General features: G+C 36.5%; 1 protein-coding gene across 1 annotated transcript in view; it reads right to left on the bottom strand.

The window, feature by feature from the left end:
* NRXN1 (neurexin 1) overlaps window positions 1-27745 on the bottom strand; it is a 698461-nt gene that overhangs the window by 422249 nt on the left and 248467 nt on the right. The window contains 5 exon segments of the mRNA XM_058420099.1: window positions 570-633; window positions 635-954; window positions 8119-8208; window positions 9118-9137; window positions 10280-10719. Coding sequence (XP_058276082.1) covers window positions 570-633; window positions 635-954; window positions 8119-8208; window positions 9118-9137; window positions 10280-10719 — 934 coding nt within the window.

The raw sequence follows: 27745 nt of genomic DNA, 5'->3' as shown, positions 1-27745 counted from the left end.
CTGTAGCTGGAGAATTAACCCCTGATATGTACATGGACAAAACTTACATTTGTCTGAAAAACTCATGACCATTGTCCATCTTGGGTGTAGCCTCTGGGAGGCTTTTGGCTGCCCAAAATATATCTATTGAAGGCTTTTAACAGTTTATTCTCTTAACTTTGTCTAGCCTCTGTTCTAGGTAGCCACTCCAAGGCATCATAGTAATGCAATAATATTTGTTTTCACAAAGCTTTTCAGAACTCAGCAATGTATGATGAGACACAAAAAGAGACATTTTCTAGGAGATATTCAGCAGTACTGACTCTCTGCCATAGCACCTGATACTTCTTCATGCATGTTAGTGTCTCCCCTAAGATGCTCCCTCTAAAATTACTGCTTTGAGTCTAGAGTAGGGCTCCACCTCACATCAAGTGAAATCAAGGATTTTTTTTGCCTGAGGACAGTTATTGGTAGTTTACCATTTTTTAATCATTGTACAGGATTTGTTTATTTTATGGTATTGCTTTTTTTTTTTTTTTTTTTAATATGAATCTATAAAAGTAGAAGTGCAGTCATCTCATGGAACCTACCTCTTTCACATGATCTGCCAAGGTACCCTGTGCCAGAGCAATCACACACATATCTGTTCCACCCCATCCCTGCACACACCATTGTTTTTACAGGGGTTGCTAAGGCAAGGCTTTGCAGTTTCTCTTGAGCATGAGGGTTTTACTCCAGCTGTGCTTTGAATTTCAGCCATCTGTCGAATATCTTTGCTTTGACCATCAATAAATAAATCTCTAATGCAGCCAACGTATCCATAATTGAGGAGTGCTGTCCACACTTCTGTTGGGAAGACCAAGCCTGCTTTATTTTCTGGTAAGCCTCCAAGATACAAGTCATCATCCAAGTCAAGGATTTCACTTTCCCCTGGTGCAGTGTATGGAGTACGTAATGTGTTCACAGATATCGTCCCTGTAAAGACAATAAAATGCATGATTTTCAAGATATTTGATTTGGTACTTGCTTTTTTACTCATTCATCTACATGTCACATTAGCTCCTGGCAAACAGCTGTAAGTGAAGCAGAGGTATTTTATCTGTAGGTATTCTAGCTATAGAATCATAGATACACTTCAGTATTTCAATTGCAATGTAGTCAGGAAGCTAATGATCTAAGAAACCTTTATGCACAACACTGCATGAGAAATCCCTGCCAAAATCACCTTGCTGAACTTACAGGTACAGGAGGAATGCAGTTCATAGTTATTTTCAGAAACATCCTCATTGTTCAACAACAAAAATAACCTTTGCTCCCTCGTATTTCAAAGCATTAAAAGTTGCATGGATAGATTGCAACCTGGGAGGCACATCTGAGTCTTTGGTTTGGGCCCAAAGAACAGTGTTTTAAAAGACTTTCACCACTTCCAGTGGGCTTTGAATAAGTCTTATTTTCTTTTAGTGCAGAAGGAAAATGCTCTCATCAACTTCCAGGCAGGCAATCATTAAGAAGGAAGTGATGTATCCTGGAGGGAAAATCAATTCCTCTGACACTTATCTCAAATTGTGTGCATATTACAATGAGAGGGAAAGAAGATGTATGCAGACCTTCAGGAAACCAGAAATATCTTTTCCATTTAAGTTTAAAAATTGAATAAACAAAATTGAACCTAAAATAGAGTTTTCTTTATGAAGTGTCTGAACAAGGAAAATATGATCATCATCAAAGAATCTTTTTTTGGTGGTATTTTTTTTTTAAATAATGAGTAACACAATTTGAATAAACAGAAAAAAAATTACTACATACAATCACAGAGCATACTTATGCCAACCAACTTTAATTTTATTTCTAAGTAAAATCACTTGGAAAAAAAATCTTCATGTAGATCTTCACAGAAGTGATTCTTTATCACTCTATGTGGGTACAAAAGCAAACAAAATATAAATCAAAATATTATATAAGTCAAAAAAATTATTATAAGGACCAGTCATATCATGCAACACTGATATCTGGTGAGCATAGCCTTGAAAGTATATTAGTAAAGACAAAATACTGAAGAATTGAAATTACCATGATGAATTTAGCATACATATATATACAAAGTGAACATGATTCACCATCTCCAGTGTTAGCCTGAAACAGATTCCAGAAGATAACACTGATTACCAAAAATTCTTCCACTGTGGTAGGAGTTGTGCATAAGAAGAATTTCACACTTTACACAGCATACATACTAAAATGTGCATTTTAAGCAAACAAAGGCAGGTCAGAAAAAGATCATTCTCTTATTTGGGAACAGCCTAAAATTTAGGCTTCTCTTTAGTAATGGACTCCTGTAGAACCTTTTTTTTTTTTGGTCAGTTCTGTAGGTTAACTGTAGGTTAACTGCAACAACATTGATAGAATGTATATCTAAAGAATTTGGATCGTTAGTAAAAACAGTTTGGGATAAAGGTCTCAGGAGGTCCAACTCCCATGTGAGACTTGAGACATGAACTTTATGAGAGCTGGGTACCACAAACAGTCTCCTTACTATCAGAAGAGATAAAACAAAGGTTTGCATAGCATTTTTGCATCTTTATAAGCATGTTTAAAGAGTGAGGATGTGGTCAGTTTTCCCTTTTATGTATTATAAGAAATGTTTTCTATGTCACTTGAATAATCACATAGATGTAAAAGTGAACTTCCAAGAAAGAAATATGCATGCTAAAACAAGATACTTTTTCTTACAAACTTCCATCTGTTTAAAACTGATAAGACGATTATGGTTTGCTAACTCTAAAAATTTGTTGTTGCTTCTCAGCTTCTAGAAGCAGAACTTGTCACTTGTACGGAATGCTTGCTATAGGTTTGACCTTAGGCATGTAATTTTCAGATTTGATTTGATTAATCAGGTGCATGAAACAAGGACAACCTGTTAATGGCCTGTCAAACCAGGAGAGGCTTTTTAGGAAGCATCCTAGGGTATCAGGAAGGATGGCTAACAGACAACAGATCTTTTTGTCATTAAAAATATTAGAGATGCTGTAAATATAAATTGTACTTGTCCTCGCAGTGTTTCTTACTGCTATTGTTGCTTGCTGCCATCTGTTGATGTACAGTCTAATTTAGGACCAAACACTCTAAACCCATGCTCCGGCAGCACCCACTTGTGCACCCACACAAGTTAACTCAGCTGCAGCCTCCAACAGCAAGCTCCAATGTGTGAACAGTGCTGTCTTCTGCTGGACAAAGACATTAATATTTTCAAGATATTAAAAAAGAATCTTAGAACTCCTTCTATTAAAAAAATTAAAAATCTACCATATCTTGATTACTTTCAGCTCGCAGGAAAAGACAGATAAATCTCTACTAGTATAGCCACTAGTTTGTGTTCTAAGTGGAAGATTTGCAAGCACAGAAGGCTTAGAAAGGTGAATGATAAGGGAAACTGGTGACTGTGAATTATAGTAAAGTGATAGATTAAAGCAGGAAATTTTTCTTCTCCATGTCATAAAGGATTACCCTGAAGAGAGCTTAAGTATTATTTTGAATTGATGTCAACAGCTTCTTAAAGAAATGAACTTTTTACCTTCCCAGGTAAAAAAAAAATGAGACCCCATGAAATACTCTGTGTAAGAAGTCCTCTGAAACCTTATTGCAGTCATGGCATCTAATGACTGTGGGTAGAAAAACGTGACAGGCAACCACACTGCTGGTGATATCCAAATTACCTTTTATGTATCTCTGATAGACAATGCAAATTTTACTCGCTACTTGCTTTGTAAACATAGATAAAAAAAGAAAAATCCAAGTAAAATAAGGTAATATAAAAATATTCCAAAATACAGCAAAAATTACAGAGCCTTTTAAGGATCCTACAACAAAATGCAGAACTCAAATTCACAGAGCATAGGTCTACAGAAAACAAACAATGGTTCCATTAGCACCTTTGGATTCACAGTGCACCCAGAGCTGAGACAGAGGTAACACATGCGGTTTCACCTTGGTGAGGTTTAGGGCAGGGTGATCTTTTTTTCCTAGTTTATTGCAGGGGTTTGCTGAAAATGTCTCAAGTTGGCCCTCATAACAATGGCAGAAGCTGCCACAGAAACTGGGAACTGTGATGCATTTCTCCTTTGACAGACTTCAATTCTACTTTCTCTAGGAATTATAGGCAGATTAAAAGGAATTGTTTTGTCAAATCACAAGTGTGTTCCAATCCATTCAGATGTTTCTGCTCATGAATGTGGAGGGACATCACTTTCCATAGAGGAAGAAAGGGAAGCTAATGGAGCATGCAAATATCTGATGTAGCCAGCACAAAAAGGGTTAATAAATTTCCCTATAAAGATAATGTAATGTCATTCTCAAGACAGATTTGTCAAATTTTAAAAGAGGAAAGAATGGGACATATCTTCTTTAACAAAATAACCTAGAGACAACAGATATGATGAGGAAGTAGCAGATTTAGAAGAGCACAGGATGCTCAAGAAAGAGATGAAACTATAACTTTAAATTGTAACGTCTCTGGAGTAAGAACCATCCTTAAACTTCCATCTTTTCATAACAGCACCTAGAACCAGATAAGATTCACTTCTTTGAAAAGAGCCATAATGCCTTCCAGGAAACAAGGAGCTTCTGTGCAAAGTTTTTTAAGACTCAAAGTAGGAAATAATTTTTGTATTTTTATCAGAATAAGAAAGATTCTAAAAACAAGTATCATTTCTTATCTCCATAAGCTGGACATAAGTTTAAGTGTCCTGTAATGACCTATAGCTGCTTTGATTCTGCAGCATTTCACCTGAGAACACAGTGAAATTTAACATTCTGAAACTTCTTTCTGTATTGAAAATGTAGTTTGAGAAAAACTAACGAAGTTATCTTTTTCATCAAGAATTATTAACTTAAAGGACAACTGATTAGTGAGAAGTCCTTGAAGGGATGAGTTGACAATATAAGTCAACGACAACACATATGCGAGCAAAATGGGAAATATATTGGGAAATACAGAGCAGTCTATTGTACTGTACCACTTTGCTGAACATTGGTTAAGTTTTATTTTGCCCCTGAGAAAGATGCAGATCAGCCAGGGAAGCTGCAAATCACTGAAATAGTATTCCTTAAAATGCAATATAAACCCATCCTCCCAAGTATGAAAACTATTAATATCTGTTGAAATAGTAACATGTACATCTGGCTGTTCTTAAAAGGTTAAAAAGGTGTGGGAAGCAATATGTAGAAGAGTACCTCTGAAATAAAAAAAAAGAACCTGTAACAACAACACGTGTAAAAAAGCACTACTTACAGTGAGATGTTGATTATAGTTAAGCTCTAATTATATACTCCAGAAATGATTTCTGGTATTCAAGCTGAAACTAACTTTAGTTCAAAATTTCAGTGACTCAGCCCTTAAATGCTACCTACCTATGAACAGGTGCTGATACATTCTGCTTTATGCTGCCCAACACAATTGGAGGTTGACAAAAGGAGTAAATTTCCTCCCTGATTTCACTATGTAATGGTGGTTTTCAAAGGATGAATGGTGGTTTAGCAAAAAAATCATTTGTATGGTAATCCTTGCATATGGTAAAAAGTTTAAAAAAATATAAAGAATACTTAAGTCTCAGAAAACAGTTATTAAACCTATTCCTACTGTGTTACTAGAAATACTGTGAGCAAACACCTTTACAGCTGCTTCATGGTTGTTTTTCATTTAGTTTGGGTTTGTGTTTTTTTTTTTTTTTTTTTTTTTTTTTTTTTTTTTTTTTTTTTTTTTTTTTTTTTTTTCCCTAATTCTTTTTTTCTGCAGAGTTTGCAGTACTGTTAAGAGCACAACAGACAAACATTTCCCTTAGGTATGTCTTAATGAGACTCTCCAATCATATTTATTATATCAGCAATTTATTTTTTCCTAAAACTCTGTATAAGATACTAAATCATATTTCTAAATCTCATCTCTCTCCTGATCAGTTAAATATGAAGATTTTAAGTGCAGCTACTGCAACTGTTCTGATCTCTCTGATTACCTCATGTGGCCTATTTTAGTTGCTTTTGGTGCCTGTGAAAAAATCTGTTTATTAGGAAACGTTGAAAAATCAGAGAAAGATATAAATTCTAAATACGACTTCTGTGTTAAACACAATATAATAGCTGTGATGAGGACTGTATGCAGCATGCAGGCCATGGCCAAGACAGGACACATATCAGGCAGCTATGAAGCTGTGGTCCTTCCCAGAAATTCAGGATGTACAGTTCAGGAGTACTGAGAGGAAACCCAGGATACAGCAGTTGATAGCACTGCTAGACACCTAGCAAGAATGATGGACCAGAGGAGAATATCTTATGAATATTTCTCTTTACCTAACCCTTAAATGTTAATGAAGTATGGTCTCAGGAACTTCATCCTACCAATGATCTTCTTTTTAGGTAAGAAAGCACTCAGACTAAGTCTTATAGGAAACAGAATGGGATTCTAAGGTGAAAACAAGAATAATTGGTCAAAACTTCTTTCAGCAGAAGGATATTAAAAGACAGCATCTCTTCCCTCTTTCTTTTATCTTTCAAAATCTGAGTGCATTGACAGAATTACTAATGAATGGGGCCTGGTTGATTATAATTCAAAAATATGTTCTCATTCCTTACATCTCCCTGCCCCCTCCACCTCAGTACCGGACAAGAAAAGGTGAAGTCAGTAGTTTAGAGTGGATGCTTACTGCGGCTGAGAGTCTGGAAGAGAGCAAAGAATGGGAAATAAATCTAATACTTGCTGATCCAGCTAATATGAAAGTCAAGGAAATTAGTAAAGTTCCTTGAGAAATGTCACCACCATTCTACTATAGGAGCGAACCATTCTGCATTGGATTTGAAGGCTAGGAGAAAAAGGTTGCAAGACACCAAACTTAGTTTAAAGAAAAAAAAACCAAAACCACAGTTTATTTGAGCTACTTATTCATTAACAGAAGAATCTCTTCTGCTTCACAGCTAGGGAAATATGTTGCAAATGGCAACAAGAAAGTATCAGAAAAGCAATTTTTTTTTTTTTTTCCTATACCAGGTATATTCATTCAGTTATCAAAAAAATTTGAAGGAAATCTAGTGAAAATTCATTTGATTTCCAGTATGTTTGGTCTGGGCTAGAGAAAAGAATCCAAAAAGCATCCTGAAATGGTAAAGTGAATTTTATTCTTCATGGGTAAAACACGCCAACATGCATAATGCGAACATGAGGCGGAAGGGGATGAGACTCAGGACAGCAAGGAGGGCACACAGCAAACTCACTGTCCTGGACTCCAGGAGAGCAGACTTTGGCCTCTTCAAGGCACTACTCAGTGGAGTCCAATGGGAAAGAGCCCTGGAGGGCAGAGGGGCCCAAGGATGCTGGCTGGTATTCAAGGATCACTTTCTCCAAGCTCAGACACGATGCATCCTGACAAGGAGGCAGTTGGGCAAAAATGCCAGCAGGCCTCCACGGATGGATAAGGAGCTGCTGAGCAAACTCAGAGTGAAAAAAGAAGCTTTCAGAAGGTGGAAACAAAGACATGTGGCTTTGGAGGAATAGAGTAAAACTGTACAGGATGATAGGGATTAGGTTATGGAAGCCAGGGCCTAGTTAGAATTGAGTGTGCATCCCCCCCCATTTTTACTATTTCTTTCTATTTCCCTCTATATCACATTTACAGCTACATAAAATCCCTATTTTTTACTTTGGCACAGGGTCTTGTTTGCACGTTAATTTAGGCAGAGGCATATCTCTAGTAATTTCAATAACAAGATCTTATCATCATTAAGACAAACTAAAGCATTGCCAGTGTTATTGGTACTTCTCCTACCATAAACTATTATTGTATGCATCAGAATAACAGAAAAAAAGCAAACTTTGATTCTGTTTCAAATTTCAGTTAAAATTCAGTTTGCCAATCCATAAGCCTGCATTCAATATTTGTGGAGGTGCATGAGCCTCCCAGGCCCTTGCCCTGGAGGGAATGGAATGTGAGGGCTCATCTCAACCCCCCCCCGGGAGGGAGGACCTAGATGAGGCAGTTCTCTCCCAGGTCAGAAGAAGGTAACCATAATGCTTTGATATACCTTCCCAAACCCATTGGTTCTTCCCCATTTGTTACCACCCCTGCTTTCCCCCAGAAATACCCTAGAGCTTACCTGGCTCAGGATGGAGATGCCATCCCTGGCCACCCTTCGCAGGACAATAAAAGCTGTCCTGTGGAACTGCTACATGGCAATTCTGTCTCTCTGTCCCTCAAGCCGGCCTGGGATAACCTCACAAGGCAGAGCTGAAATCACTGCTAAGAGCTGAAACCACTGCTAAGAGCTGAATCTCTTGCAGCCCCTGGCTGTGCCTTGCCGAGGCTGCCCGAGACTCCTGGAGGGCTGTCTCTAGTGAGATCTCTCTCTCTGGGAAGGTAGCACCTATCTGGGTCAGACTACAGACTCCACAGATCTTCACAGGTATTTACGGTAATAGTTCAATGTCTTAAAGTTAATAGGTATTATGGTTAGTTTTCAACAGTGACAGGGATGTTGCATAAATTTAATCTATCTTGATTATAGGCAAATCATAAGATGGATTAGTCTGATTATTTATAATTCTACTTTAAAAATAAAATGTAATCTTGGTCACCAGGCGTGTTTTGCTTCCTGAAATTATTCTACATTCCTGCTCATGTCCATCAACAATTTTAAAGAATTAAAGTATGCCCTAAAATCTCTTAATGGCACTTGTGAGTCACATTTCTCATGAAGCAGTGAAAGGGCAGGAACTTCAAATGTAAACAATTGCTATGCATTTATTTAATTCATTTATAGATCTGTTTGCTTTGGATGTAAGAATAAACTTTGCTTTCAGCAGTCCCACAAGCACGATTATTACAGGATTTACTGCCTCACATGAATCATGGGAAACAGCACTTAAGAAAGTCTGAAATGAAGACTATAGTACAAATAATATAAGTGCTGGATATTCAATCCCAACTGAGGATTTTGAGAAGTTTTTGTTGTTCGATTAGGTTTTTTGTTTGTTTGTTTGTTTTTGTTGTTGTTTGGGTTGGTTGGGTTTTATTTGTTCTTGCTTGGTAGGTTTGTTTAACCTCCAGAAATGTACATGAGCCACTGACATATTATAATAAGAAAATAAATCTGTACCATTAGTATTTGAAGCTGCACTGCCCAGAATCAAATAATAATTTTTCATAATCATAGTGCACGTCAATTGAATTTGGTCTGATTTTCAGCACGGATTTGACTGAAATCTTCAATTTAAACTTGCACCTAAGATTTGCCTGATCTGAAATCTGATTTGTGTGTAGCAAGAAGTTAAGTCATAAAATGATAACTTCTTGGGAGTTAAGTTTATAAAGAAATTATAAATGCAAGCTATGGAAAGAAAGTCACCAGAAGGAAGGAAGTGGAGGAAATCCCACAAAATCCAAAAGAAGCGGAGTTACATTATTCAACACCCAATTTTAGAATGCATGTAAAATTCAGGTTTCAACTTGTATTAATCAGAAGATCTTAAGGACTGAATTAGACCCAGTACATTCCCTGCCCCCTTCCTTCCCAAATCCTGGCATGAAGAACAGGAAAGTGACTGTAGAAGAGAGCTGTCTTAAATTGGTGTATATTGACTTTTTGCTTAAGATGAGATATATACTCAAGATGAGATGAGTTGATATGCATTGACAATGAACTGATAAATGCACTTTAAGCCACATTACATTTCAGTAGCTTGAGGAACATTTATGAATTCTTTATTTTTACCACTTTTCAGTGAGATGATTTTTTGAGTAAACTACTCCAGAATATGAATCACACTGATAGAATGTGGCAAGTCAGTTTTTTCCATTTCTGTTTATACGTTTTGTTACACATTTATTAGGCATATCATTTAAGTACACAGACATCTGCTGACATGATTTGAAGATCTGTGTTTTTTCTGAGGGGCAGCTACTCCCCATATTGGAGATTATTTTCCAGCAATTCCTTTTTTGTTTTATTTTCATTCTTGAAACTTGCCACTTCAGCTATTTGGTGTAAGGGCAAGCACAGAGGGAGGATTACTGTTTTTTTCAAACACACAATATATTTACTTGCAAGATTAAGTAGCTTGAAATATCCAATAATATTAACGTAAGACATTTTACTCAGCAACTATTGTATTCCGGCACCTGAAAGTAATGGGTACTTATATTATACTTATTTTTCAGTTGATGCCCAACTCTAATTGTGGCAACACCAATATGTACCCAGTATTCTCTCAGATACAGCAGAAAAAAACCCATTCTGAATGCAAACAAAAGGAACTTACCTGACCCGCCCATCCCGCTGAAAATCCACATGGTACCATTCACCATCATTCACCTTCTTCTGCAAGGCTTTTATTTTAATAGTACCTGATCCCATGTCTAACAGTAGGTAGAGGTGGCCATCAAGCATCTCAATGGCAAAAAAATCAACCTTCACCATCTGTGGATGTTTGGCATCTTTTTGGTGCCTTGGTTTCCCATGACTGAAAAGAATCAGGCCATTTGGCTCAGTTGTACGAAAGTCAAATGATATTGAGCCTGTTTTCTTGGCATTCCACTTTGGCAGAGAGATGAAAGACTCTGGTGTTTCAAATGTGATTGGATCTAAGGTTGCAACATTCTCACATTTAAATGCTACAACCCCATGAATCTTCATTTTAGGATCTCCTTGCTTGGCAAGTCGAGACAGTTCCAACCTGACATCGTTATTTTTATACACAACCTGCAAGCAAAGCAGAGAAGTTACTTGGAGAAACCTGACTATTTTAACCAAACAGACATAGGCACATTATTAAAGGATAATAGTGATGATATATGAATATGATAATTTACATACAAACAAGATGAAATAACTATTTTCATTGACTAATGATTTAATAATTGTTTTCATTAAACCAAACAAAGCTGCTCTAAAAATACCCCTGGAGTTAATTCTAACAATCTGAAAGAATCTGCACATAATTATACTACCAGTTACAAATTAGCTTGTGTGGTCTTGATTACTTAAAAGCCTTCTTTGCACAGCCATTCTGCTACTATAAAGAAGTATTGGGTTTTCTTCTTCCTCAAAACCCTTTGTCACTGTCTTAACTCTTCTGTTCATGTACAGAAAATACACCAAGGACAGACACTTCATAATTTAACATCTTTTCAGTCTGTCCTTGGGGCTGAGGAGTAGCAACATTCATGGAATTCCTGAGGCTATATAAGATAGGCAAGCTAATATCATAACAGATCAAAACAGGCAAAACGAGGAAAACCCTTGAGCCTGTTCAATTTGATTTTAAAAACCCCAACTTAAGTATTTTTCCTAACTGAAGACTTTTCTGATAAAAAAATAAAGACAATATTATTTTTAAATCCAGTTGATATCTGCAGCAAATATTCTTGCTTCAAATCACATTTTAACTTGGCCCAAGAATTCTGCCTGTCATGATGCAACCATTCCCTGGGTTCTAATGTTTATTAGTGTTTTCTCAAATTGCTGCTCTTCTGAGTTATCCATAATACAAGAGCTGCTGAAATGAGTTCCCCCCAATACCAAAGGCATGCACAAGTGTTTTGTCAATACTTTTAACTTTGCAATAAATTATACACTCAAGCTAAAATACCAGTGAAGGGCTGAATACAGAACCATAGCAACAGAAGCTAAAACTTCTCTGTTTCTAAGGTTAAACCCTACATTAAAAAGCAATTTGGAGAAAAAGCAGCAGCTCAGCAAAACCTCTTTTTGCTGAGGCTTCTTCATCCACAGATCATTCAAGGCTAGATTGCATCTGGCCCCAGTCCAATGTTCCAAATATGCAGTGTAGTTTGGATCTGTTCAGGGGACCCACCACTGGTTTAAACTTTACAATCACTATTGGGGGCTTAGAAAGTGGTTTACTGAATACTTAGGATAGAGCTTCTGGATTAATTTCCTGAGACCTAGTTTGAACACACGTGAAGCCCACTCTGACAGCCAGTAAGGCAAAAAAACAGCAGATGAACTCCAGAGATATGCTACTGTCAGAAGTCAAAGCACTGACACTTAGATGCCATACCCCACAAGTGATAGTTGCCACTGAAAAATTGATGTTTAAAAGATAAAAGGAAATGATTGATAGAGTGACATTTTTCTTTCAGTAAGAATTTTGTTCATTCCAATTATATCATTATCCACAATGCATATTTTCTTGTAAGGCTTGTCAGAATTATTCTACTATAATAAAATGTATCCTAAAATTTAATAAATAAGCCTATTTCTTCATTTTATCCCAGGATGGAGTACAAGTCGTGTTGTTCCCATGAGAGCTCTGTCTCCAAAGACAACAGATAAACCTCACTGTGGATTGCTGACGGCAGAAGCGGTACTCTGCAACAGAGACAATGTTCTTCAACTGAAGACATATCAGAAGTGAATAGGATTGGGCTCAGTTGTAGTATCTAGATAGTAAGGTTCCATATTTCCATTTATCAAATACATCCTCAACACCAGAGATTTCACAGACTGCACAAAGGAGTTTAGAACAGTACTGCAGAATAAGCACAAGCAAGTGACCTCCCTTTGGGATGGCTTTTGTCTTTAGAGTGAAGAGGAAGAAGTCAGGAGCCTGCGAGGTTACTTAGAGATATCTGGTCTTGAGAAGCATTGACCATTTCTATGGCAAGAGGAATTTTGGATAGCTCCCACTTCATTTGAAGAAGTTAAAGGGGCAACCTTTCTGGATTACACTGAAAAGCATTAAACACTGCCAGAGAATGCAATAAATAAAAAAGGAACAAATGGTCTCTTATTAGAATTAAATCCTGCTTGGTGGCGATGAAAGTAACTACATCAACAAAGAACATGAGAAGACCTTCTTAATTGACTGCTAAACAAGAGCAGTTCCAGGACAAGGTGAATAAATGTACAAAGAGAATTTATTGGTTATGGACAAATCAACTGTTCAACCTTTATGAAAACGGGTTGACTGAATGTTTCAATTAGGATTGAATAGCTATGTTAAAAAACTTAGCGGACTAAAGGAAAGTTAGGTGTTCCTTGAAGTCTAAACCAGCTTACTATGATCTGAAGTAATTTGCCAACTCAGAAATAACAATTTCTAATAAATATGGTTTAAGAACATAATGGACAAAGTGAAATGGTTTTCTCAATTGCTTGTCACCAGCTCTTAATTAACTTTATATATAATGTATGAGGGAAACATTGCCAGAATACTTTAGTAACAGTGACAAATATTGTCAATTTTATAACCACCAATATTAAAATATTATTGGAATCCCTAAATATTTTAAATCACAATTTCATGCTTCCATATTCCACAACTGAAACTTCGTAGCTACTGCATTTTATTGCATACATTGTGGTAAAACTTGAATAAAGCCTATATCTATATTTAGAGTGCATATATTCTAAGTTTAGAATGTGCTTATGTTCATTCACTCTTACTTCTCTTCCATTTTTTAAAATGGATAATTTTGAACTGAATTATCATGGATAATTAGTAATAAAACAGGACTATATGAACTATAATTGAAAAGACCTTGTAAACTATTAACTGAACACAGCTTGCATTTGGGAGCCTGTTTCTTGGCATTATGATGAAATTCTTACCCCTCTCCCTATCCATGAAAAATGTACTGAGCCATCAGTGAAGCACAGTAAAAAGGAGAAAAGCAGTATGTTCAACAGAAATTAGCTGTCATTAAATTTTGGGAAAACCACTGAACAGTAAGGAATATTCTGAGATTAATATCTGCTTTATAACTCATGAATGTACATGCTTCAGAAAACACAGCCTCTAGGGCACAAATAACTTACTAATTTATCCATTATTTTACCTTTTAATTTTTTTCTTTCCTTCTGGGTACTTAAGGACAACCATGTTTTTTAATAGGAACTTATATTATCTGCTATTTCCAACTGCGGAACACAGCATATAACATTAACTCGGTACATTCTCCCTCCTTTAGAGACACGGATCCACAATTAGTCAAGTGAAGGGAATTTACAACAGAGAAATAGGGGAGTTACATTCCCCTTTACTCCCACGCAACCCACCAGTCACTATCCTGGCATCCATTGGGTTGGCCCCAGATTTTGGCTTGCTCTTGCAATCATTTTCATACCTGAGCAACAAACTAAGTTTCCTGCACATGAAACTGCCAGCACTCAGGGAATTGTATCATGCCATTAAGAGCACCTTGAATTTGTCGTGTGTTTCACTCTGTTCTTTCCTGTTAAGATAAAGTAAGTCTTAAGACCTCAGTCCTTAAAATATATAATTACCCTTGTTCTTAGAAACTGCAAAATGTCACCTAAACTCCCAAGAAAAATGGAGCAGTTAGCAATTCCCCACATAATTTTGCAACCAAGCTGTCCAAAGTGGGGAATAAATTTAGTTTCTAAGAGAGACAGGGCAGAACATTCTACAATCAAGATAAAAGCTTCCTTTGCTACCATCTAAGCCAACCGCATGCTGGGTAACTTGCAGTATCACCGAGCTCTGTCTTCACAAGTAAGTCCAGCTTTGAGACAGCAATTATTACCATAGGCTCAGCGCTCTCTTTAATGTGGTCTAAGGCAATCTTGGAGCACAACTCAAGCTGATTTAAGACTCTCAAAGGTACGTCACATATTTCTTTTTTGCAATTGCAAGTCGGGGGCACTACTAAGCAATGAACTCCAGAAGTGTAAAGAAATGTAATCTATGAATGACACTGAGAAAAGGTGAAGGAAAAGAGAAGAAATTCATGCTAGAGATGTATCCTAAACCTTAACTTCTTGATTTGTAAATTTATAAGTCAGAAAAATTTAAAAATTAAAAAAAAAACCCCAAAACCAGACTCTATCCATTCTTCTACTTTCCCTATCCCATGAGATTTAGAACCATGCAAGGTGTGAAAGAATCCAGATTGCAAACACTATTTTCAATTCAAAGTGCAGCCCTTCCCACATAAAAACATTATGAATGAAGAAAGGTCATTACCCTTAAATACTTCAAAATACTGACCATCTCTGCCAGCAATAGCTTTTCAACCACCGTGATTAAAAATCCTTTAAATTAGTAGGAAGAAATTTATTCCAAATTACTTTACATTCTTAAAACCAAAGACGATCCTCAAGAAGCTGATCACATCACCTGATTCACAGAATCTAGGTTTATTTAAGAATCAGAGAACCCAGAATTTCAGAGCACCTACCACTATAAACCACGCCCTAAAGAACTTGTCTATTTACTTAAATGGGAGATGAGGTAAATACTTTTCTATTTCAATTCAATTGCAATTTGAATAAAACATGTTCAAAAAACTGGATGACATAAATCTTTGTTACCATGAAACAGTACTTTCATATTTTCATATTTCTGTGAAACCTGTATCACCTGTGGTTTACAAAGTTAATTCTCAAAAATGGAGATTAATATCACCCAAAATGGCTCAGGTAGGTGCTGCCAACATAGAGATTTCCCTGAAAAGTGGTGTAGGCTGAAGAGAATTTGCTGATGTCAGAAACAGTAACAATAGGACTTACAAGGGAAGTCTGAGGCAATTTTTTCAGCTTGCTTTACCAGCCACTAGAATTTCCATGCTCTTTAAGAACCACCTGTGCACACAGCATCAACATTCCCCAGAAACTCAACTGCAAAACTGACCACTAACAGTTATCACGTATTTTTTTAGCACTTGCTGTATGGTTTTGAACTAATCAGGGAACGCCAGCTTCTCACAGGAGGCTTGTCATTTTGCTAATACGCCTCTATGCATTTTCAAGCTGCAAAATTAATATATCAAGGAACATAATAAACACAGACTATTTACACAAAACTTAAGCAGCCCAAGTTCAAATGTTTACAACGGGATGCACTTTTGGGCAGAATGTGAAACCATACAACATGAATGACAAACAGCTATTCAAGCCTCTACATCATAAAGCAGCTTTGTTTTCTGAACATAGAGAAGAATTTAGGGATATATTGAAATGCTCCAAAGGATCAACTTATTCTTCTCAAGTGAAATGGTTTTCATTTTGCTGAGGTCAACATTTGTGCAAATGTGATGGGGATGGTAGTGTGGGGACATTTAGAAGAAGGGGGTCAACGAGCACCAAAATAAAACCCAGGAATCTGTAGAGTCTTACTAAGTAGGAGGTAAGCCTAAGGACAACAGGATAGGGTTCCATGGTATGGATACGTAAACACCTGGAAAAAACAACAGACTGTGCATTTTGTTGCATTATTTTAGATTAATTAATATGGTCTGGGAAACCGCCCTACACAATTCAGCTCAAACAAACCCTTGATTTAATTGATCTAAAAAGCAAACAAACAAGGCACACAACAGTGCAACAAATTCCTTAGAGTATATATCTGGGAGTTTCACATTCTGCCTGTTTCCTCTTCCTATCCAGTCTGAGCATCCAAAACCGTGGAGTGCAAACAGATCACTCTCAAACTTTTGAAAAATATTAATTGGGCTTTGCAAGACAAACATATTATTCATACAGTATGATTATGTGCTTTGTTCTGCTTGTTGTGCTATTATAGCTTTATATATAACAAGTAGATTTTTAAAATCAGGCATCCTCTCCACAGACTATTTTGGCCTAAGGTAGAAAGAAGAAAACCATTATAAGTCCTGTGTTAGGAGGTCAGGACCAGTAATCCAGGGATTTCAGTTTAACCTGCATCTATATGCCTCACAGAGAACTTAATTCCTTCATGTTTCTCTGTAAATTGAATACCCCATCTCCTCACAGGGCAGAAACTTGCTTGAAGACTGAAGTTTACATTACAAGCACAAAATTTGGTGAAGCTTCATCCAAAATCAGACACCTTTACACACACATTTCCTATAGGGTGTCAATCCCCCATTTTCTTTTAAAAAAAAACAGGTGTGATATAGTGCTGATTTTCTAGTCTGCAACTACAAAGTCCAAAGCTCACTCATCATTCAGATAAGGAAAACAAAATGCACTCAATCTATGTTCTAAAGCTGCGTTCAATAAAACTTGAACGATACACATCTCAGGGTGAACACAAAAGCATAGCATCCTATGGCCTGATAATGCACTTGGCAAATGCTTTAATGCACATTACATGGCTAACTAAAGACAACAAATTTGTGAAGTTTGTTGTTTCTGTAACTAAGCAACATGGACCTTTTCTGAACTCCCCTTCGTTAAAATAACAGGATATATTGCACATCAGGCATTTGGAAAACTTCTGTTTACACAAAGCAGGCATACTTAATGCACACAAATTTATGCTCTATTTAAACTGCTAATTATCATATCCCTGCAAATTCTAGGAAGGAAAAAAGGTATATTAAAAAAAAAAAAGGATTAAAATTACCATAACCATAGGGAATTTGACTATGATTTCAATAGCACATCCGTACTTCTACTGTAGCTTGAAAACCATCACTCTCCTACCCCAAAATAATGATGCAAAAGAATGGGTGGAAAAAAAACTCATCAAACCAAACCAGAAAATCACAAACCGAAAAGGACACCCCCCTCGCCCCCGCCCCCCCCCCCCCACAATTTGGTACAAAGCAGATCTATTAATTGCTCCAAGGCAATAACAAGTTGTTAATGGATATATACACCTGTAGAAACAAAAACAGTACTGACAGAAAACAAAGTTATAGGTATATTGTGAATGGAATTTAGATTCCCTGTGCAGTAATGGGAAAGTTACCTCAGTTTTGTGCATATCACCCATTTGCAGAATTAATACAGTCATGACAGCTCATCTTCTAGGCCAACTGGTCTTTTCTGCTGAAGTTTTGAATGTGGATTCCAGAACTGTTTGTTTCTTTCTCTCCTAGTTTGACTGCCTGAATAGAGACATTTTAATGGGATGCCAGAAAATGCTTTTTATGTTCCAAGTTACTGGAATATCATTTAACACAATATATTGGCAGAACTCAGGAAAAAAAGAAAATTTACTTTTTTTTTTTTTTCCTAACAATGTTAATAATGGGGTTGTTAGATTGTTATGTTTTTCACCCTGCTGTGACACAAGTCTTTTGAACATCTTTTTTCTCCTCTTCAATAGACTATTTTGCTATTCTTTGTATGCCCTGCTGTCTGCTGCCAGGCTGCTAAATGTTTCTGACTGTGGTTGCTCGTTGCTACGCTTTCTGTTTTCAAAAATCGGCTTCAAGTTTCTTTTTTTTTTTTTTTTTTTTTTTTTACTTCCCATGGCAAGGACATCATAGAATTTATTGGCAACAGCTGAATTGCAGGAGTTTAGGGACAAGCTAGTTCCACAAAAGCTCTATTGTCTCCCTAGTAAAGTCTTTACCAAGACATAAGTCATGAAACAAAAACAAGAAAAACAGGAACCACCAAAAGGAAAACAAAATGTATTATTTAAGGCAAAAGCAGCTTTGCATTAATGTACTCTATAAAGTCTAAGAAAGAAAACAAATTATATGCTACCCTCCAATAACTGTTTGGGAAAGGAAAGGCCTACAGGAGACTCAGTTGTCATGCTGGATTTCAGCTTTTCCTTTCTTTCTTAGTGAAGTAAGAGTTAACAAAGATTAATTCTGCAGTAAAGTCAGAAATGCGCCATTTTCCCCCTTTCTTCCATTAACCATTCTTAACCAAGATCAAGCAAAAGACCTCTTTATGGACTAGAAGAAAGAAGGACTGTAAAGCAGAACACAAACATTACTATTTATAGTGTTCAAGGATTATTTCTTTAGCATAATATTCATTATATGCTAGAATTTCCCTATCTTTAGCACTTAAAGCTTTAATTCAAGGTCAGAAAATGCAAAGCAAACAATGAAAAAAGGAAAATAAAATATATATGCAAATATTAATGTTCTAAGGAACATCTCAAGTGCATTTGAAGGCAATGTGACATGTACTTAAAATCCGAGTTACCTTTCATTAGGGTAGGAGTCATATGAGTTAAAAATGGAAGTTGTCACAAAAAAAGAAAAAACAATGAATCTCAAATTAAAAAGAAAAGCCAAAATGAACTCAACACAATCCAAGAGGGGGAGGTCAGGGATCTGAACACAAACTAATAGAAACTTGTTAAAAATATTCAGTTACAAACTCACTGAACCCTGAATACCTGAAATAGCTAAGCAAACATTTTTTTCCATATTAAACATGATTGAAAACATAGTAAAAGAACTGTAGGCTTCAAATTAAATGCATAATGTCAATTCTACATATCATTTGGTGAAATGAGCGAGGTTTATTCCACCCCTCACTATAATTCCTTCCTTCAGGCCTCTCCCCTAAGTTTTTTAGTAGCTGCCAACTTTTGACTCTTAAATTACTGTGTCTCCATAATAATAAACACCTAACTGGCATTTTCTTCCTCTTCTCTCTTACCTGTATAGGTTACTCCAGCCTCCAGCTGAATAGCTGGCTCTTGGCTCTGGGTTTTTTTAGTTGCTCTCTGGTTTTGGACTCATCTCCATTTCCCTGTGCCTGGTTTGAAAGACCCTTCTGTCCACTGAGGGAAAAATGGCCCTCTTTTATGAACTTTTGGCCAGCATCCATTTAGAAACCCATTCCCTCTCAGCTCTGTTGGCTGACTATTGCCTGAGTGAAGTTGGCTACTAGCTGACAAGCTGTAAAACTTTGCTTCTCCCATTCTGAGAGCCAGCACAGTTCTTCCCCCGTACCTTAACAGCTCTCTGATTTTGTGTGATATTAATTTAGCAGTAATTTATGCAGTTGTTGACTAAATTCTGCTCTATCAAGATAGGCTAAATAGTTTTAAAAATAAAAATGAAAATCAAATTCCCACCCATTAACTATGCTGGGCACATTCCGGGAAGATATCCAGGAAGATCCTTCCTGACCTTCATGTGCAATTTCTTTTGAATCCTTATAATGCTTGGTCCTAGAGTGACTTTATGATGCTTGTATCCCCAATCGTCTGTTCTGTTTGTGCTGTATATTGAGTCCTGTGCCTTTAAGACTGGTTCTAAGAGCAAGGAGAAGCGCGGAGTTTGTTTTGAGAAAACTGCCTGACTCCTCCACATTCTTCTGTGGACAGCGTGTTCGGCGGAGGCTTGGAGAGACTGCAGGACAGAGATCTTTTTTGCTTTGGTTAGTTTCAGCTAGCTAGGGCAGAGAAGTTCCCTGGACTGGTTTTTTTTTTTTTTTTTTTTTTTTCTTGGAACTGTTTAAAACCTGCTCTGGACTGAAAACCCAGGGGAGCACTGGGGGCTGCACCTGCGGCCCACCGGGGCCTGGACCTCGGCATTTTCCAGCAGCACCAGAGGACTGGGACTGAGGAGAGGCACTGAGAGAGAGAGCCAAGCTACATCCATGGCAAGAACTTTCTCAATTTGCCATCTCACTCCAGAACGAGAGGTTTTATTGTTTCATATTATTCATTTTTTATACTTGTATGCACTTTGTTAAGTAAAATAGTTTTTTTCCACTTTTCTCCAAAGAATTTTTTTTACCGGACCGGTTGGAGGGAGGGGCAACTCGCGTTTGCTTCCCAAAGGGATCTTATTCAGGGGTTTTCTCCCGAATTTGTCCCTAAAAGGGACATGCTTTTAACATATCCTTTTAGCTTTCCAGTACTGCAACATGAGTAACTCTCCACACAAGCGTTTTGAAACAATCTTCACACAGTGCACAATGCACCTTCTCAGATACCTATGACAATTGGAAGATAATTTTTCCGTGGTACTTTGCCTTCAAGTTTATTACTGTTATTGCAACACAAAGGTACCAAACCACCATGTTACTCAGGAGCAGCTTTTCCCTCCCCTGTGTTTTAATGACAGAAAGATACAGCTTCAGGCTGCTGACATGGCGCTCCTTTGCACTCAGTTCTGTGCTCACCTTCCTTTTCTAAACAGCCTGTATTTTCTGAAATGGCAAATGAAGAAACAGCACTCATGCAGAGAAGTAAGAGGAAAAGGAAGGCTCTTCCATCATCAAAAAAACTGATTTGTATAGTCCACAGTGTGTGTGACTAAAAGCATATAGAATTTTTCAAGAAAATAATTAATTAAAGGGATATTTCTAAGGCATTGTTTTTCTGTGTAAAGCCATCTCTGACCACAGTCTACCTATGGGTCAGGTTTACATAAATAAGTTTTACTGAAGTTATAGCTGTCCTCCAAAATAGACTGGTTGAACTAATTAAAATTAAATGCCATTGTAATGATAAGGAAGAGGGATGTGTTATTTAATTTTCAAGACATGCCATCTCATTGCAGTGAGAGAATGCAACAGAGCACACTTAAGTATGGTGTTTAAAGGGTCTGATTCTGCTTGATGGCCTTCAAGTCTAAGCCTTTGTGGTCAGCTTAATGTTAAGCAATGTCAGACAATACGATTTACCTTAGGTTTGCTACTGAGTGAGAGGTCCTCAGCCTCAAGCCAATCAATTCTTCTGAGAGATAATCAGAAAAAAAAACCAACCCCATATTAATACTACAACAGTGTTCATCAAAGAACATTCCAGAAGAGCAGCTTGCCGTACAGAATGAACTGCCAACAAGTGCCTTTGCACAAGTTATTGCAGCTTATTGTCATTTAACACAATTTTAAACTTTAAAAGTATATTGTTCTGTGAAATATTTTCATTATGTAAATGTGTCTGTCAAAATAAACACTTTTTAAAATAGCTGTGAAGAGAACTAAGTCTGAATAAATGGTAGACAGTGCAATTAAGCATTTATCACTTCCCTGTGTCTTTGGGTACATCAATTAAGTGTCTCAGCAATGTTCTGACATTTGTTTTCACTGTTGGGTTTTTGGATTCTCTTTTTCTTTTTTTTTTTTTTTTTTGATTTCAAATAAACACTATTTTGATTTCAAATAAACACTTGACGCTATTTTAAATATAAAACATATTTTGATATTTTCTCAAATACCACTTCAGAAAAGTGGGAGGAAAATAGGCTTTTCTTGGACAAAAGTATGAGGCAAAAATTATTTTCTATTTTCCCTAAAATACATTTTGGCTCTACGCATGGCATGTGCTGAATTATACGTATATAAAAAAAAGTAATTAATAAAACTGTACATGAAACCTAAATAAAGAATTATGGTATCCATAACTATGGTAGTAACTATTACTACTCAGTAATTTTCTCAGTACACTCCATTTGCAAAGCAATACAAATTATGCAAAGAGTTGTAGCATTCATTTTCATTGGAAAAGTTTGACAAAATTATTTGCAAGTTCAAGGTTCTGCTCTCTGGAGGGCCCGCTCTAAGTGGGGCCTTAGACTTCCTGAAGTGACTCGTACTGTTTAATGATCGTGAGAAAGCCTCCTATTTAAAGGCTAATTCAGGATTATCTATCAAGTAGTTGATGATGTCTAATAAAAACTTTAATTCAGGAGTAGATCAGAAGGCAAAGCTCAATGCAGTGTGGGCCTCATGACTATTGTACTCACAAAGAAAAAGCATGTACCTTTCAAAAGAAAATGGATGAACAGTCTCATTCTGACTGGAAAATGGATTTGAATACAATATTTAAGAAGAAACAAAAAAAAAAAAACCCACACTGTGAAAAAATACTTATATAAGGTATTAATCCTAATATATACCAGGGCATGTGAATAAATCTTGCTGTGTGTACCTGCATGATATCAGCAGAAACCGGGAGGGCTCACTCTGTCTCCTTGAGAGTCAGACCCATGGCATCATCAAATCTGGAAGTGTTTGCCTTTCAAAAAGGTGCTTCATGAAGACAAAAAATACCAAGAGGATGACAGGAGGCAGGTTGCTCTCAGAAATTGTAACGTTAATAATTTGATCACATGAAACCTGGCCCCTGAGTATGGCAATACACTTTCAAAATACAAGTTTAGTAACTCAAATTCCTAACAGCCTTTGATATTAATAATCTGACTCAACAGATACAATGGCCTCGAAGCATGGGTTTTGCTGTAATTCACGTTATTTATAAATCTGTCTCACAGAAATGACAAACTTGACAAGTCTTATGCTTTCCAACAACTTCCATTAAGCCTATACAAAAAGAAAGGTTGGAATACTGATTAAGGTGATTTATTATGTCTTGGAGTATCTGCTATTATCCATTACTCAAGTTTGGCATTTGCAAACTCCAATTTATTTATGAAGTAAAACACTACCTTTTTCATCTCTACAATTGGCACAATGAATTGCATCACATGTTACTACCCCTAAACTGGGACCAATTTACAAAATATCTAACGTAATATACCTTTCATTTATAACTTTGGTCAGAGAAGAAAAAACAAAGAAAAAAATGTGCTCCTGCTCATCTCTGTTATATTTATTTAGCTGAAAATAATACTCATGAGAGGTTTTTTTCACCAACTTGATTATATCAGCATATCAGCTCTTGAAACTGATAACAATGGAATCCCCAAACACAGATACAAAACAAGGATTTCTGCAAAATTTTAAGGTGTCAGTTGTACTGGGCATTTGGTTTGCACATTCACAGCTGGGCCAAAAGACTTAGGCTTTTAACCACATAATGATTTTTCAATTTAACCTCCCTGAATTTTCAATTTATTCTATAAGTTCTCATCCTAGGCATAACCTTGTAATTTGCAAGTTTAAAGATATGTGAGCTGTACATGTAACTAAAGAAATAAAAAATCTGTACAATCTACAGTTCTCAGCTGAACATCAAAATAAACACTTTTTTAGACTGGATACATATCTAGAATTACAAATACCTGAAAAACTGACTATAGACTTTTGAAAGAAAGAATGTGCACTTTTAAGCACACTAGGACACTAAAATATTTAGGTAACTGACTTCGTAAATGCTTTAGGTGCTTCTAAAACAATTTTGATTCTTATCAAATGTATGTTAAATATGTTTTAGGAAAAATTGGTGGAATTAAAAAATAGCTTTCAACTAAACATATTGAAACAATTGTAAAAAGTTAAATAACTGTATTTTTAGTTTGACAATTAGATGATACTGGGATTGGCTTAATAAGCACATACAGATTTTTATATTTCCACAAATCTTATTAATGAAAATATTTTAAAACATATATTTAATCTTTACTATCTGGAAGTAAAGAAATAGTCCTTGTCTCATTATTGCTTTCAAGCTGCCCATCTAAAACTTGGAAAAAATGCACAGTCTAAATGGCAGAGAAGCATCTCAGTCCTCATGTGTGAAACCAGATTTTACATGTGTGAAATTCCTTGGAATAAGTCTTGGAAAGGAGAGCATTCATTTCATGGGGTCTTTCTCCTCTGCAACAGTACAGATTTTATACTAAAAAAAGCCCCATACTAACAGAACAAAGAGAATCAAATAATCCAATTCCTTAGATCATTATAATGATATAATAAAACAAGAGTCTTATTAGGAATTATCCCAGAATATGGGGGGTTGGAAGGGGCTCATCAGGACCACTGAGTCCAGCTCCTGGCCTTGCACAGAACACCCCAAGGGTCACACCATGTCCCCAAGACTGTTGTCCAAACACTTCATGAACTCTGTCAGTCTTGGTGCTGTGATCACTGCCCTGGGGAGCCTGTTCCAGTGCCCAACCGCCCCCTGGGTGAAAAAACTTTTCCTAATATCCAACCAAAAACTCCTTGATTCAGTTTCATGCCATTTTGTCATCCTCAGTTGCACTTGTGAGCCCTAAAAGCAGAGCTTCATCTGAAAAAGCACAGAACAAATCTGCCAATTCCTGATGGATTTGACAGATGTTTCTCCAACAGAACCGAATATCATAACAGCTGTGGTAAATGAGTATATCTTGTGAGCAAAGGTTGGAAGGACCAGGAAGCTGATGTCTAGGTGTTCATGCTTGTCAATTTTACCAGCCAGTTATGGACTCTGATGATCCATTACAGTATTACGTTCTCACAGAACTTTATGATCTTATCTGTTATAATATATCATCAAATCGCTGTTGCTAATATAGTGCTTAGTCAATGTGCAAGAAATCACAGGAATATACCCCACTTATTTTCTATGGTTTTGGATTAAATGACCTCAAAAAGATTAGTATTTTCAGTAAGAAAAAGAGATTCTTGAATGAAGAAGTGGAGAATATGGGCAAAAAACCTCACTCTTAAACAAGGTTTGCACCTTTACAATGTCCAGGAAAATGACATTTTGAGAATTTCTGTTCTATGATTTTGGAGGAACAAGACTCATCAAAACCTTCCTCCCAGGTTCCAGATACTTTTGTCAGTTTATTGGCTGGCTCTTGAATCCAGTCTGCACTTTGCAATCTTTTTAATTTGCCTTATCTCACACAGAGCAAAATATTCTGGCTTTTTCCCCAAATATAGTGACAGTTGAAATATAGAGAAGTATTCTTTTCAACATCTTCTTGGAGCAGCTTTTCCTGTATCTTGCATATTTCAGTTATAATCCTGATGTTGCTGAGCTGTGCTGAATATTTAATTTATGCTAACCTGTCACTTATTTTTTCCCTCTATATATATAGGCATGAATATTTATGGACAAAGCAGTAGCTGACCTGTACCTTGTATCATCTGGAAAACATATGCACACTGGGCGAATGGAACAAGAAGGGAGGAATACAAAAATTTCTTTTTCCATCTTTGGAGCACAAAATAAGCACTCTCCATAAGAATGGCATTAATGAAAAGGACTATGTTGTTCCTAAGGGTAATTATTTTAAGCATCCCATCTAGAGGCTCAGGAAGATCAGTTATTTCCATGTCCGGCATGGGGAGAGTAAAAAGAGTGAGAAAAAGGACATGGAAAAAATAGGTGCAATCTGATTGACCAGTGATGTAGTTCAAGTCCACATCAAGGGATCAATAGTTTATGAGTACTTTTAATTTCTTCCTCTTAGATACTTCTTAAAAGTGGAAAGGAATATTATGAAATTGATAACAATATGCATCACTTCCAGCCTCCGCAACAGGAGACTGACATTGAGAATTTGTGAACACTGAAGGCTGTTCAGTATCAAATGAGTGTCCTTCCCACTTGTGTTCCAAAGGGTAAATATTCAGGACATTGCATGCATTTAAGAGAAATTAATTGAAACACATGAAAAGTCCCTGTGATGACCCACTTCTCTGGGCCTCCGCACTCCCCCAGTCTCCAATGATTCCATCCAGTTTGTGCCTATGCAAAGCATTCACAAGTCCTTAAAGAAATATTGTCACATCTGGAAGACAAAGCGCTCTATCTGAAGGTCATGTCTTATAAGGAAGTATACTCCTAACACCTTCTGTGATCATTTCCTTCATATCCTTCCAAGCTATATACTTTAAAGATAATATTACCCTTATATTATATTATATTATATTATATTATATTATATTATATTATATTATATTATATATGCTATAAAGATAATAGTACCCAGAAAACTTACGGTTTTTAGAAATGGGGGAAGGAAAATACTAGGAATAAAGGATGAATCTCCCGTCACAGTGAAATCACATCACTGGATCTGTAAGTTTCCAGAACTCCCTCCTCACACACTCCCTGTGCCAGAACATAAACATCCTACATTTTTCACACTTCCTGATTTCTTCCTCCTCTTTAAAAAAAATTATTTCATGAAAGTGTAATGAATAATGTATAAAAAATACTGTAATGGGATATTGATTTACTAAGTCTGTGATGAACACAAACTCGCTATGATCCACTGTGTAGAGTGAGTGGGAAATGTTATAGAACTACTTTCAATGAGAAAAAAATCCGTAATACATCTCTAAACAACTCACAGAAATGACTAGTAGCAAATCTATTAAGTCTTCCAGCACAGCTCTCCAAGAACAGGATGTTTCCCTGCAGAATAGCTTTTGCTTCTTATACAATCTACTCTGAAGTATCTTAGAAAAGAATGATACAGGGCTTTTACCAATACCTTTGGGAAAGTGCTCCACTGCATAATCTATTCTCACTGTCAATCATTTCTCCCTAATATTCATCCAATCTAAATTTGCACTTTAGTAATGCCATCACATTACTCCCCTTGTGCTTCTGTGCTTTTAGCATCTACAGTCTTCAAATATTTATAGTTATTGTTCAGGAAAAAAACCAGACCTTTTCCCTCAGCATATCAATTTCTGTGCCTGAATGCTGTTGGTCTTCCTTGGAATACTGTTTTGCTTTACATATTCCAAATAACTGTCAGAGAAATTAACATTTGCTGTTGTTGGTCAAAAACTGCCCAGAAAAACTCCTTTCTCCATCACAGTTTTCTGTGAGCAAATGTTCACTGCTGTTACATTACCAAAAAAGATTTATGAATCCAAATATTCCAATTAAGGAACACAAGCAACTAGGTATTTTACAGGAGAAAAAACCCCCAACCCTCATATATAATAATTTTGGATACCTGGTCCTAACTACAGATGATTATTAATATATGCACTGTATTAACAAAAAATAATGTATAATCAAAATACCTTAGACAGTAATACCTCCAAATGCTTCTGAACCACCACTTCAGGAAAGGAAAATTATCTTTGTTTTCCTCTCCTTTCTTCTCTAGTGCCTCTTAACTGCATTAGATGACCCAACTCAGTGTAACATTCTGCCACACATCAGAGACCATGGTCTATAATGATACAGTTATTGACAAATTTAAATGTCTTTGTGATCATCAACATTTTCTCCTAGACTTTCTCCAATCTGCTTTCTATTGAAAGTCCAGGCTGGAAGGGACCCTCAGATCAGCTGGTCTAACCTTTTATGGGAGAGGGAGCCCAAGATTACCTAGCACACTGCCCAATGGCATAATGAAAAATATCAGCAGTGGGGACTCTGCAACATTCCTGGGGAGGTTATTCC

This window comes from Hirundo rustica, chromosome 3 (assembly GCF_015227805.2).
Source record: "Hirundo rustica isolate bHirRus1 chromosome 3, bHirRus1.pri.v3, whole genome shotgun sequence".
NCBI classification, from domain to species: domain Eukaryota; kingdom Metazoa; phylum Chordata; class Aves; order Passeriformes; family Hirundinidae; genus Hirundo; species Hirundo rustica.
The sequence above is the reverse complement of the archived record's forward strand: the minus strand, read 5'-3'. Positions and strand labels throughout refer to the sequence as shown.